This window comes from Mizuhopecten yessoensis, unplaced genomic scaffold, assembly GCF_002113885.1.
Source record: "Mizuhopecten yessoensis strain PY_sf001 unplaced genomic scaffold, ASM211388v2 scaffold11107, whole genome shotgun sequence".
In the NCBI taxonomy this organism is placed as follows: domain Eukaryota; kingdom Metazoa; phylum Mollusca; class Bivalvia; order Pectinida; family Pectinidae; genus Mizuhopecten; species Mizuhopecten yessoensis.
Genome location: NW_018408883.1, coordinates 102,378 through 115,858, shown reverse-complemented (window position 1 = coordinate 115,858; position 13,481 = coordinate 102,378). Strand labels below are relative to the sequence as shown.

Sequence of the window (13,481 nt, the reverse complement as noted above, 5' to 3'; positions counted from 1 at the left end):
GGGTAGTATTGGGTCATAGTCACGGCAATTCGGTGATGTTTTCGGCACCAAATCGCATATTTCCCGATAAAATATGGCAGATGGAAGTAAATAACGTCTACAAAGGTGATATTTCACAGTGATAAAGAAGTATTTGGTTCATAACTGGGTCGTATGGGGTAGTATTGGGTAGTATTGGGTGGTATTGGGTAGTATTGGGTGGTATTGGGTAGTATTGGGTGGTATTGGGTAGTATTGGGTAATTAGACGCGCCGTCCCAACAGACCGTAATAGGCAAGGGAGGCGACTCTTATTGATTATTTGACATCGCCAGATATGGCAATAAGTTCAGCTATATCTCCCAACAAGTTTTCACCCAATAAATCTTTATGAAATATGTTATAGGCTATTTACACCCTTCATAGTATAGAGTGATGGATAAGACGATGGACATGACAACACTAGCAATGGATTGAGACACCAAGATAGTCCGCAGTAGGATGTTCATTAACGCATGCATACTTGACATGTTATGAAGAAATCAACAAATATATATAATCACACGTTCTCGGTGGAACATATCAAATTGTCGATCGCTATATTTTCAGCTTTTCCCATTAAGTGATTTTCGAGATGCGACAAACAAGTTGTTTGTAAAAAAATATATAAATATTATGCTTTGCTGTGCTATTTGCCCATTACACATAGTGTTGAATATTGGATTCCTAATAGGGATGTTCCATTCCAAATAAAATGAAATTCTCAAAGCAGAGTCATTTGAAAATAAACCCACAATTCTTATAATTTAGTTGAAAGTTTTAAAGTTAAAACTAGTTTGGCAATACAGGAGCCAATATAGCTCCTCTACACTGGATTCTCCAATACAGGAGCCGATAGAGCTCCTCTACACTGGACTCTCCAATGCAGTAGCTGATAGAGCTTCTCTACATTTGACTCTCCAATAGAGGAGCTGATAGCGCTCCTCTACACTGGCCTCTCCAATGCAGTAGCTGGTAGAGCTCCTCTACAATGGACTGTCCAATACAGGAGACAATAGAGCTCTTCTACCCTGGACTCTCCAAAACAGGAGCCGATAGAGCTCCTCTATACTGGATTCTCCTGTATTGGAGAGTAAAATGTAGAGGAGCTCTCTCAGCTACTGCATTGGAGAGGCCAGTCAAGAAGAGCTCTATTGTCTCTTGTATTGGAGAGTCCAAATCAGGAGCCAATAGGGCCCCTCTACATTGGACTTTCTAATACAGGAGCCAATTCTTCTACACTGGACTCGCCAAAACAGGAGCCAATATAGCTCCTCTACCCTGGTCTCTCCAATACAGGTGCCAATAGATCTCCTCTACATTGGATTCTCCAATACAGGAGAATCCAGTGTAGAGGGGCTATATTGGCTCCCGTATTGCCAAACTAGTTTTAAATTTAAAACTAGTTTGGCAATACAGGAGACAATAGAGCTCTTCTACCCTGGACTCTCCAATACGGGAGCCAATATAGCCCCTCTACATTTGACTCCCAAATACAGGAGCCGATATAGCTCCTCTACACTGGCCTTCCCAATACAGGAGCCGATAAAGCTCCTCTACATTTTACTCTCCAATACAGGATCCGATAGAGCTCCTCTACTTTGGACTCTCAAATAAAGGAGCCAATAGAGCTACTCTACACTGGACTGTCCAATACAGGAGCCATATTGGCTCCTGTATAGGAGAGTCCAGTGTATAGGAGCTCTATCGGCTACTGCATTGGAGGGTCCAGTGTGGAGGAGCTCTATCAGCTACCGCATTGGAGAGTCCAGTCAAGAAGAGCTCTATTGGCACCTGTATTGGAGAGACAAATGTAGAGAAGCGCTATCAGCTACTGCACTGGAGAGTCCAATGTAGAGAAGCTCTATTGGCTCCCATATTGGAGAGTCCCGTGGAGAAGAGCTCTATTGGCTCTTGTATTGGAGCGTCCAGTGGAGAAGAGCTCTATTGTCTCCTGTATTGGAGAATCCCGTGTAGAGGAGCTATCTTGGCCCCTGTATTGGAGAGTACAATGTAGAGGAGCTCCATCAGCTACTGCATTGGAGAGTCCAATGGAGAGGAGCTCTATTGGATCCTGTATTGGAGGGTCAAATGTAGAGGAGCCCTATCAGCTACTGCACTGGAGAGTCCAATGTTGAGGAGCTCTATTGGCTCATGATTTGGAGAGTCCAGTGCAGAGGAGCTCTATGGGCTCCTGTATTGGACAGTCCATTGTAGAGGAGCTCTACCAGCTCCTCTATTGGCGAGTCAAATGTAGAGCAGCTCTATTGTCTCCTGTATTGGAGAGTCAAGTGTAGAAGAGCTCTATTAGCTCCTGTATTGGAGAGCCCAATGTAGAGGAGCTCTACCAGCTACTGCATTGGAGAGTCCGATGTAGAGGAGCTCTCTCAGCTACTGCATTGGAGGGTCCAGTGTAGAGGAGGTCTATCAGCTCCTCTTTTGGAGAGTCAAATGTAGAGAAGCGCTATCAGCTACTGCATTGGAGGGTCCAGTGTAGAGGAGCGCTATCAGCTCCTCTATTTGAGAGTCAAATGTAGAGAAGCTCTATCAGCTACCGCATTGGAGAGTCCAGTATAGAGGAGCTTTATCAGCTCCTCTATTTGAGAGTCCAGTCAAAAAGAGCTCTATTGGCACCTGTATTGGAGAGATTGGCTCCTGATTTGGGGAGTCCAGTGCAGAGGCCCTCTATTGGCTCCTATATCGGAGAGTCCAGTGTAGAGAGCTCTATTGGCTCATGATTTGGAGAGTCCAGTGCAGAGGCCCTCTATTGGCTCCTATATCGGAGAGTCCAGTGTAGAGTAGCTTTATTGGCTCCTGTATTTGCGAGTCCAATTTAGAGGAGCTCTATTAGCTCCTGTATTGGCGAGTCCCATGTAGAGGAGGTCTATTGGCTCCTTTATTGGAAAGTCCAATGTAGAGGAGGTCTATTGGCTCCTTTATTGGAGAGTCCAGAGTAGAGGAGCTCTATTAGCTCGTGTATTGGAGAGTCCAGTGTAGAGCTGCTCTACACTGGACTCTCCAATACAAGAGCTAATAGAGCTCTTCTACACTGGACTCTCCAATACAAGAGCCAATAGAGCTCTTCTACACTGGACTCTCCAAAACAGGAGCCAATAGAGCGCCTCTACACTGGACTCTCCAAATCAGGTGCCAATAGAGCTGCTCTACACTGGTCTCTCCAAATCAGGAGCCAATCTCTCCAATACAGGAGCCGATAGAGCTCCTATACACTGGACTCAACAATACGGGAGCCAATAGAGCCCCTCTACACTGGACTCAACAATACGGGAGCCAATAGAGCTCCCCTTCACTGGACCCTCCAATAAAAGAGCCAATAGAGCTCTTCTATACTGGACTCTCCAATACAGGAGCCAATAGAGCTCCTCTACACTGGATTCTCCAATACAGGAGCCAATATAGCTCCTCTACACTGGACTCTCCAATACAGGAGCCAATAGAGCTCCTCTTCACTGGACCCTCCAATACAGGAGCCGATAGAGCTCCTCTACACTGGACTCAACAATACAGGAGCCAATAGAGCTCCTATATACACTTGACTCTCCAATACAGGAGCCAATAGAGCTCCGCTACACTGAACTCTCCAATACAGGAGCCAATAGAGCTCTTCTACACTGGACTCTCCAATACAGGAGCTAATAGAGTTCCGCTGCACTGGATTCTCCTATACAGGAGCCAATAGAGCTCTTCTCCACTGGACTCTCCAATACAGGAGCCAATAGAGCTGCTCTACACTGGACTCTCCAAAACAGGAGCCAATAGAGCTCCTCTACATTGGACTCTCCAATGCAGTAGCTGATAGAGCTCCTCTACATTTGACTCTCCAATAGAGGAGCTGATAAAGCTCCTCTACATTTGACTCTCCAATAGAGGATCTGATAGAGCTCCTCTACATTTGCCTCTCCAATACAGGTGCCGATAGAGCTCCTCTCCACTGGACTCTCCAATACAGGAGCCAATAGAGCTCCTCTACACTGGACTCTCCAATACAGGAGCCAATAGAGCGCCTTTAAACTGGACTCTCCAATACAGGAGCCAATAGAGCTCCTCTACATTGGACTCTCCAATACAGGAGCCAATTCTTCTACACTGGACTCTCCAATACAGGATCCGATATAGCTCCTCTTCACTGGACTCTCCAATACAGGAGCCAAAAGAGCTCTTCTTGACTGGACTCTCCAATACAGGAGCCAATATAGCTCCTCTACATTGGACTCTCCAATACAGGAGCCAATTCTTCTACACTGGACTCTCCAATACAGGAGCCAAAAGAGCTCTTCTTGACTGGACTCTCCAATACAGGAGCCACTAGAGCGCCTTTAAACTGGACTCTCCAATACAGGAGCCAACAGAGCTCCTCTACACTGGACTCTCCAAATCAGGAGCCAATAGAGCTCCTCGTAACTGGACTCTCCAATACAGGAGCCAACAGAGCTCCTCTACACTGGACTCTCCAATATAGGAGCCAATAGAGCTCCTCTACACTGGGCTCTCCAATACAGGAGCCAATAGAGCGCCTTTAACCTGGACTCTCCAATACAGGAGCCAAAAGAGCTCTTCTTGACTGGACTCTCCAATACAGGAGCCAATAGTGCTCCCCTACATTGGACTCTCCAATACAGGAGCCAATAGAGCTCCTCTTCACTGGACTCTCCAATACAGGAGCCAATAGAGCTCTTCTTGACTGGACTCTCCAATACAGGAGCCAATAGAGCTCCTCTACACTGGGCTCTCCAATACAGGAGCCAATAGAGCTCCTCTACATTTGACTCTCCAATACAGGAGCCAATAGAGCTCTTCTTCACTGGACTCTCTAATACAGGAGCCAATAGAGCTCTTCTTCACTGGACTCTCCAATACAGGGGCCAATAGAGCTCCTCTACACTGGACTCTCCAAATCAGGAGCCAATAGAGCTCCTCGTAACTGGACTCTCCAATACAGGAGCCAATAGAGCGCCTCTACACTGGACTCTCCAAATCAGGAGCCGATAGAGCTCTTCTTCACTGGACTCTCCAATACAGGAGCCAATAGAGCTCCGCTATACTGAACTCTCCAATACAGGAGCCAATAGAGCTCTTCTACACTGGACTCTCCAATATAGGAGCCAATAGAGCTCCTCTACACTGGACTCTCCAAATCAGGAGCCAATAGAGCTCCTCGTAACTGGACTCTCCAATACAGGAGCCAATAGAGCGCCTCTACACTGGACTCTCCAAATCAGGAGCCGATAGAGCTCTTCTTCACTGGACTCTCCAATACAGGGGCCAATAGAGCTCCTCTACACTGGACTCTCCAAATCAGGAGCCAATAGAGCTCCTCTTCACTGGACTCCTCAATACAGGAGCCGATAGAGCTCCTCTACACTGGACTCTCCAATACAGGAGCCAATAAAGCTCTTCTTGACTGGACTCTCCAATACAGGAGCCAATAGAGCTGCTCTACACTGGACTCTCCAAATCAGGAGCCAATAGAGCTCCTCGTAACTGGACTCTCCAATACAGGAGCCAATAGAGCTCCGCTATACTGAACTCTCCAATACAGGAGCCAATAGAGCTCTTCTTCACTGGACTCTCTAATACAGGAGCCAATAGAGCTCTTCTTCACTGGACTCTCTAATACAGGAGCCAATAGAGCTCTTCTTCACTGGACTCTCCAATACAGGGGCCAATAGAGCTCCTCTACACTGGACTCTCCAATACAGGAGCCAATAGAGCGCCTCTACACTGGACTCTCCAAATCAGGAGCCGATAGAGCTCTTCTTCACTGGACTCTCCAATACAGGGGCCAATAGAGCTCCTCTACACTGGACTCTCCAAATCAGGAGCCAATAGAGCTCCTCTACACTGGACTCTACAATACAGGAGCCGATAGAGCTCCTCTACACTGGACTCTCCAATACAGGAGCCAATAGAGCGCCTCTACACTGGACTCTCCAAATCAGGAGCCGATAGAGCTCTTCTTCCCTGGACTCTCCAATACAGGAGCCAATAGAGCTCTTCTTGACTGGCCTCTCCAATACAGGAGCCAATAGAGCTCCTCTTCACTGGACTCCTCAATACAGGAGCCGATAGAGCTCCTCTACACTGGACTCTCCAATACAGGAGCCGATAGAGCTCCTCTTCACTGGACTCTCCAATACAGGAGCCAATAGAGCGCCTCTACACTGGACTCTCCAAATCAGGAGCCGATAGAGCTCTTCTTCACTGGACTCTCCAATACAGGAGCCAATAGAGCGCCTCTACACTGGACTCTCCAATACAGGAGCCAATAAAGCTCTTCTTGACTGGACTCTCCAATACAGGAGCCAATAGAGCTCCTCTACACTGGACTCTCCAATACAGGAGCTGACTCTCCAATACAGAAGCCGTTAGAGCTCCTCTACACTGGACTCTATCTAATAACCTTATTCGAGGATTTGAAAATTGTGCACAGACAAAAATAATGATATGCATCTTCATTACCATCATCGTAATGACAGGTAGGTGTGCCACAAATATCTACACGGAATAAATCACTTTTAAGACCACTATATTTATGTTTAGTTCGTGCTAAACATTTAAATATTTCGGTAAAACGCGTGGTACAGGTGATATTTTCATATTGAATGTAGAAGATGATAAGATATTTTTAACAGAATCATCAAGTCTAGCTTTTACATAAATTTTCATTAATATTTTTAAGAATATCTAATCTACAGCGTGGTATTATGGATGACGAAAATCACGATGAAGGTCATTTCTTCTGAAAGGATGCAAATTATGAAGATAATCTGGTACTAATCTATTATGCATCTTATACAAAAGTAGAAAGTTATTTTTTCTCTCCTTGATTTTAAAAGTATCCATCCGGTTTCAAAGTAGTGCCTACAAAAGGCGACAGAGGGTAGACCAGATACAACTCTGGCTCCTTCTAACCGCACCCTCTCCAGGGCATTTGACAGTTCGCCAGAACAACCATCCCATACACAAGAGGCGACACAGGATAGACCAGATACAACTGATGGGTGATTTCTGGACTATCCAAAAACACGCCCATACAGTCCGAACTGGGTCCTAACTGATGTTACATTTACACAATAGCAATCAAGTAATTAGTTTGAGTGACATCTGTCATTCATAGCAATCGTCCTTTGAGACCGAGGCCGTACCCGACCAGGTAAGCCAATTTAGCTGTCCTTTGTCCGAGACTGGATGCAGTGTCCGACCTGGTAATACCAGTTAATCGTAACAACGAAATACAATTGAGTTAAAATATATGGTATACGATTGACAAAGTTCAGACATAAGTTAATCTGACAACAATGGTTCAAACGAATTATACATGTCGCCTTCAAAGAAAAAGCTTCATAAATAGAACTTATCTAAATTGACGCAAGTTAAGGAGAAACAATTTACACAAAATAGTTCCAGGATATTAATTATATTTATGTCACACGATGGAATGAATTAAATGAAAGTTTGCAGTTTAGAATACGCAAAATAAAGAATATAATGGGATATTAGATTAAAGTTCAAATCTAGCACTTTTATCATACATTTCTTTATGATAATTTCCCTCCGGCTCTGGTAAAGACGCGTCCCGCGGCATTGCTTTAACGATAGAAATCTCGTCCATAATTTCGGGAATGATTTCCTCTATCGTAGTTTCGTTGGTTTACAAAGGCCGGCGTAGGTGGCACTGCGCTTAATTCTTGCTTTAGTTCATATGTATCAGTTTTAAGTTTGTCATTTATATCCAGCAATATCTTGCTTTGCACACACAGTTCTTCTTCACCTTGTAGTTTATGTGATTCATTTCCAACTTCTCCTTTTTGTTGGATGATGACTTCGTACAGACTGTTTTTGTGTTCATTGTCTTCATTCACAGAAGCTAGTGCTACGCTTAGCTGGTTGTTGCAACCTGCTAAATTCTCTTCAAGTGTTGCATTTTCTGTCCTTAACAGTGTTGCTTGTTCCATGGTTATGAGGCACGTGTCACAGTCACTGTTTTTTTATTGTAAAAGTTTGTGGTCACTTTGTGGTTGTTCACACTGAGTTGATAATTCCGAAACTTTCTGTTTAAGTTTTAAGATTGAATTGTTTTCTGTTGTAGTGAGAACACATGGTTTTGGTATCTCACTCTCAGAAATTGACGAACATGGTAGCATACCTTGCAGATGTTTTCTTTCCTTGTACAGTGTAGTTCTTTCCTTGTCTCTCCTCCTTTTGGCGCGGGATTTAGACCTTCTTTTGTTGAACTGTTTATCTGTTTGTTGCGATGTCACTGAAAGGGGTGTTAAGGGGGTGTCGCTATGGTTGCGAATTCTGGCGTGGGTGCCGTTATGAATTTGGGCGTCTGTGCCGTTGTCGATTCTTCTAGTAATGGGTAAGGGGGTGCTCGGTGGCATCAAGGGTTGACGGAAGTTTCGTCGTCGGCAACCCTTTAAGAAACAGAGTATAGAAAAGTGTCCAATTTTTTCCACACTTCAAAACCTGGGGCAATATTGCGGGCATGTTCTGAGATGGCCGTTATGAAAAGTTGAGCCGCATCGGATGCAATGTCTATCGGTCTACAATACCCAGCTGTTTTGTACGGTTCCGGTGTTATTCCAGAAACGTCGAGGAGTCTGATGAGATGAGCTGGTAGCCCTCTGATGAAACATGGTAGATCTAATCCACGTAACTTCGGGTTGTTGTCTTGGTGGTTATAGATGTGGGTAGATATCTCGCTTGACAGTGCAGGTTCGGGATCTTGTCCCCAACTTGACTAACACAAATTAATGAGTCAAATTACTCCGGATTACTCCATCAATTGTTACAACACTTCTGTGGGGTGTTGTTATCTAATTTGAAATGTAAAAGTTCTGGAGATGTTGTATGGTCCAAATATATATTTATTAGAGTAACTTTCTCTATGTCGGTGGGTGATTTCTGGAGAATCCAAAAACACACCCATGCTTCTAAGAAAAAGCTTCGTAAATAGAAGTGATCTAAATTGATACAAGTTAAGGAAAAACAATTTACATAAAATAATTCCAGGATATTAAGTATATTTATGTCACACTGTGGAATAAATTAAATGAAAGTTTGTAGTTTAAAATATGCAAAAATAACGAATATAATGAGATATTAAAGTTCAAATTCAGCACTTTTATCACAAAGTTCTTTATGCATATAGTATTTAATGTATCCTTACTAACTTCATATTTCAATTGTTTCAATGCAGAGACTTTAGAAGAAGCTGTTTTGATAATTTGATGCACATGGTCATGCCATTTGCAGTTACTACTAAGAAACACTCCAAGATGACAACGAGAGTTCGTGAAAGGAAGCGGTTCTTTACTACAAGCAAGGCTAGGTTTTATATCAAGTGGACAAGATGAACAATTCAAAGCTTTGAATATCATGGTATAGATTATGTCGATCACATTCAAGTCTGCAGAAGGATCTTGGAGAGAAGAATCATGGACAAAGAGCCTAGTAAATGTTTTCATAGGATCAACAAGATCAAATTATTGTAAAATAAAAACAACAGAGGACCAAGAACAGATCCCTGCGATTCACCCACAGATACACATTTTAGAGAAGAAGCATTATTCCCAAAGATAACAGATTTTTGACGATTAGTCAGATAACTCGAGAACCATTTAAACACTGTCGTTACAGGATAGACGACTCATCACAAAATACGCTTTGTGTCAGTGAAATATTACTTCGTTCGGGATCTAGTGCAATTTTCATTTCTGGTTAAATTACGCTAGATATTGATAGAAATTAAATTTCCTATACAAAGCGTAAATCACCAGCGCAGTTGAAGTAGAAATTCTCTAATCATTACCGAGAGTGGAATGTTTTTTTGTCAAGCTACTTATTTTGACATCTAGGAAATGTCAACAACAACACAACATGGATTTTTTGGATTTATGAAACATACGAGACTGATTAAATTATTGATCAGTTATAGCTCCTTATATAAACGTCTTGCCTTGAAACGCTGTTTTCGAGAGTAGTGATATCTCAGCTTCATTCTATGCTGTAAGCTTTTCTCTGTGGCCAGCATGTTGGTGTATGGTTGAAAACGCATGGCACTTGATAAGTACATGTATGTCAACAGGCGCCAGAATACCCCACATTACGTTAGAGAATCTTTGTACGTGCACGCCCATGCGTTCAACTTTCTATAAACTTTCTATAAACTTTCTATTTAAAATATTTCCGTAGCATCATTTCATCATATCTAGTGATTATTTTTCGAATTATTAATTATGCAAAGTCCCAATATTGAATAAGAGGACAATGTTGGACGTGTGAACTATGAGCAAGGCAATCATTGATTGAGCAAACTTTTAAAATTTTATAAAATATCTTTTTATTAAAAAAAATCCATCTTCAGTCTACACCGATGGAAAAATGTGTACCAATAGAGTGGGAAGTTTGTTCAGAAAAAACACTGGCAATCATCTGCAGAAACCGAGAAGTTATTTATCCCTTTCAATGTTTTAATAAAGGTCGGCAAAAAAAAAGTTATTTATTATTTGACTAAAACTTAACTTTCCCTTTCAATGTTTTGATAAAGGTCAACAAAATATCCATGCTAACAGAATTTTCCCAGTTCCAGTAAGGAGGAAAGCGTTACTTTAGCTGACTTTAGCTTGGTCATTTTTATCTCAATTTCGTCTTTAAAACATCGTACAATTTTCCAGCGTAATACCATTGTTCCATGCTTTCACGTTTTCCTCAGCATCTGTAATACAGAAGGTATTGCATCAACATCGCAAAGCTTGGCACTCAATCCAATCTGGTTAAAAAACTCTGATCCTTGACTGTATCGAAAACTTTTCCTGCCTGAGGTCTGCATCTAATATCCTCATGCCAACATTGTTCCATCAGTTTCTGTAAGTCAGGCGGTGGGGACAGTCCTTGGTAGAAGCTCGGTCTGTGTCCAGCCTTGACTTGCTCAAATAGCTCAAAGATCCGGTCTTCAGTAATACCATCCTGCTCGTACGCCTTGGCACCGTACCATAACTCCCACAGAAGTATACCAAGACTGTATATATCGACCTCCGTGCTGTACAGCTTCATCAAGATCACCTCGGGGGCAATGTAACAATGAGTGCCCTTTGACTCCCCTTCGATAAGGTCCGTCTCCCTCGTCAGACCTACATCAGCTATTTTGGCACGTTTTCCTTGAAGCTGTAATAATAATAATGATGAAAAAATAATATAATACACACTGCTTTAAATATTAATAATTATTATAGTAAATACATATTTTTAATAAATGAAACTCATTTTCATGATTTAAGAAACTAACATCAGACTGTCTTCATTTAAAAACAAAACATAATTAAAAAATATGAATAATATTACAACTTTAGTTTATCTTGCAAAGATGTTGTTCTTCAGTGATATTTAAAAGGCAGGTACAATGTATATATCAGCCTAGCAGTTGGTCAGATTTTGAACCTGAAACCAATCAAATAGCAAACGCGTGCTTTTGATTTTGACAAATTCAAAGGAAATAAAGGAAACACGTGTGTTGAGTTTCGGAGATACTGACATATGGGCCAATACTTTGTTATAACAATTTAATTCTTTAATACATTTTTAATACAGTTTAATACATATTACGGTCCCTAAAATTTGACGGATTTGTTAAAATGATGAATTCTTCGTGACTATATTTTCCCGGATTTCAGGTTTAGTGTCAAGGCTCCATGTGCTGCGGTAAGAATGGTTTTATTTTCTATTAATTTCGCGAATTGTATTTATCGCCGAAAAAAATATGAAAGCTGAGAACAGGAAAATTGAAATCATTACATACTAATCTCCTTACATACCAGAATATTGCTGGGCTTGAGGTCTCGGTGGATAAAGTTTTTCTTGTGTATATATACCAGCCCCTTACAAACATCCGTCGATACCCTCTTGAAGAATTCCATAGAAGGTTTTATCTCGTCAGATTTAAGGGGGAACTGACTACATGACGCTACAGGGGCGGGACTGCCGTCGTTTCCAGGGAAGATCTGCGAGGACAGAGTGAAGTCACAGAGCTCCATGATGATCTGGAGGTGATTGTGTGAGCCGACCTCCTCGTAGGAAATTCCGAACAGTTTCACAATCCAATCGTGGGAAAATTTGCTGAAAGGCAGGATATGTATAATTATCGGTATAAAGTATAACAAACGCAGCTCCTACGCTGATGACTTTTAAAGGGGCTATTGTCGTACACACGGCATCAAGTGAAACGTTGTTATACATTTTGAAATAGACTGATAATGCAAGCACAAAGTCGTGTTTACGAGATATAACTTATGTAATAGCAACGGCCGGGTAGCGGAATTGTTAAACGGCAGTTTTCAATTAATATTTGAAGTGTTTGCAGATACTTTTAATTTGTGTAATTACGTGAAAGCGTTAGTTTTGTGACCTATTTTCTAAAAATGTGACGTTTTATGATATTTTTAAACGGTGATTTTACCACTATAGTGCCTTTACAAATGAAAAATAAAAGGAGCATTTGATTTGGTTTTATATGCACCTTTGCCCTTATGATATATTTCTACTTGTATTTCGCTTCCGTTTCATTGACTTTAACTATCACTGATGACTGAATGGACACACTTGCCATATAGTGCATTCAAAAATGTTACCACTGTTTTGCTTTCTGCATCTTCAAGTTATTTTTAAATACGCACTTTCTTTTCCGTATTTCTACTTATTTCTATACAAATAAGCTACATTCTACTGTCCAACATGAATGTTTGATACAGATTTTGGAGTAAATGTAGTTCACACCAAGTGCTTAATCAAACAAATTTTAACTTATTTAAGGTTTCTCGATTTACGAAAATTGGATGTACGTTCACTTACAGGAGCGTTGATACCTCTGTCAATTGCGAGTAGCAAGAGTCGGAGTCCTCTAGGGCATTTTTCATCCATTTAACTGCTGCAGACTTCCGCTCGTCTCCAATAACAATTTCAGCTTTGTACACAATTGCAAAAGATCCTTTTCCAAGTTCCTCTCCCTTGGTGAAGTTCTTGTTTACAATATTATCTTCATAAAAGTATTCCATTTGTACGAGTAGCAGTTTACCAGTCATATACTGACATCGTTCCTTAAGCGGATAATATTGCCGACGAATCGTTGATGAGTGTCGCTCTTCCTGCTGAATATTAGCAATCAACTGACGGTCCGATTCGATCTGGCGTGGGATGACAGAATCACAAAGCTGCTCCAAACATTTGTAAAAACATTCCAGATATGTCATTTCTAGTTTGCTTGCTATTGCTTCCCGTGAAACCCTCAATAAAACTTCATCAGCCCATTTGTCCATGAATGCTTTCTTATTTTTGATGTAGTTTTTACACATCCGCTTTTCGTTGAAACTTTCCGTGACCGCTATGATACCCATCACGGGTAATGCCATCGAGAAAGCCAGAACCATCAATGGAACCCACAGAGGC

The 13,481-nt window shown here is 41.7% G+C and overlaps 1 protein-coding gene across 1 annotated transcript; it reads right to left on the bottom strand.

Moving 5' to 3' along the window:
* Window positions 1–9,161: 9,161 nt before the first annotated feature.
* LOC110465933 (serine/threonine-protein kinase STY46-like) lies at window positions 9,162–13,477 on the bottom strand. The gene is made up of 3 exons (XM_021522115.1): window positions 12,888–13,477; window positions 11,855–12,155; window positions 9,162–11,207 (listed from the first exon to the last, which is right to left on the bottom strand). The coding sequence occupies exons 1-3, from the start codon at window positions 13,460–13,462 to the stop codon at window positions 10,803–10,805; spliced, it is 1,281 nt and encodes a 426-aa protein (XP_021377790.1). The 5' UTR covers window positions 13,463–13,477; the 3' UTR covers window positions 9,162–10,802.
* Window positions 13,478–13,481: the final 4 nt, after the last annotated feature.

Excerpts from the sequence above, each read along its gene's own strand:
- LOC110465933 (XM_021522115.1), bottom strand. The coding sequence starts at position 13,462 with ATGGTTCTGGCTTTCTCGATGGCATTACCCGTGATGGGTATCATAGCG. Across the intron at positions 12,156-12,887 it reads ACAGAGGTATCAACGCTCCT|CAAATTTTCCCACGATTGGA; the intron begins GTAAGTGAACGT and ends CCTGCCTTTCAG. Across the intron at positions 11,208-11,854 it reads TCAAGCCCAGCAATATTCTG|CTTCAAGGAAAACGTGCCAA; the intron begins GTATGTAAGGAG and ends TTATTATTACAG.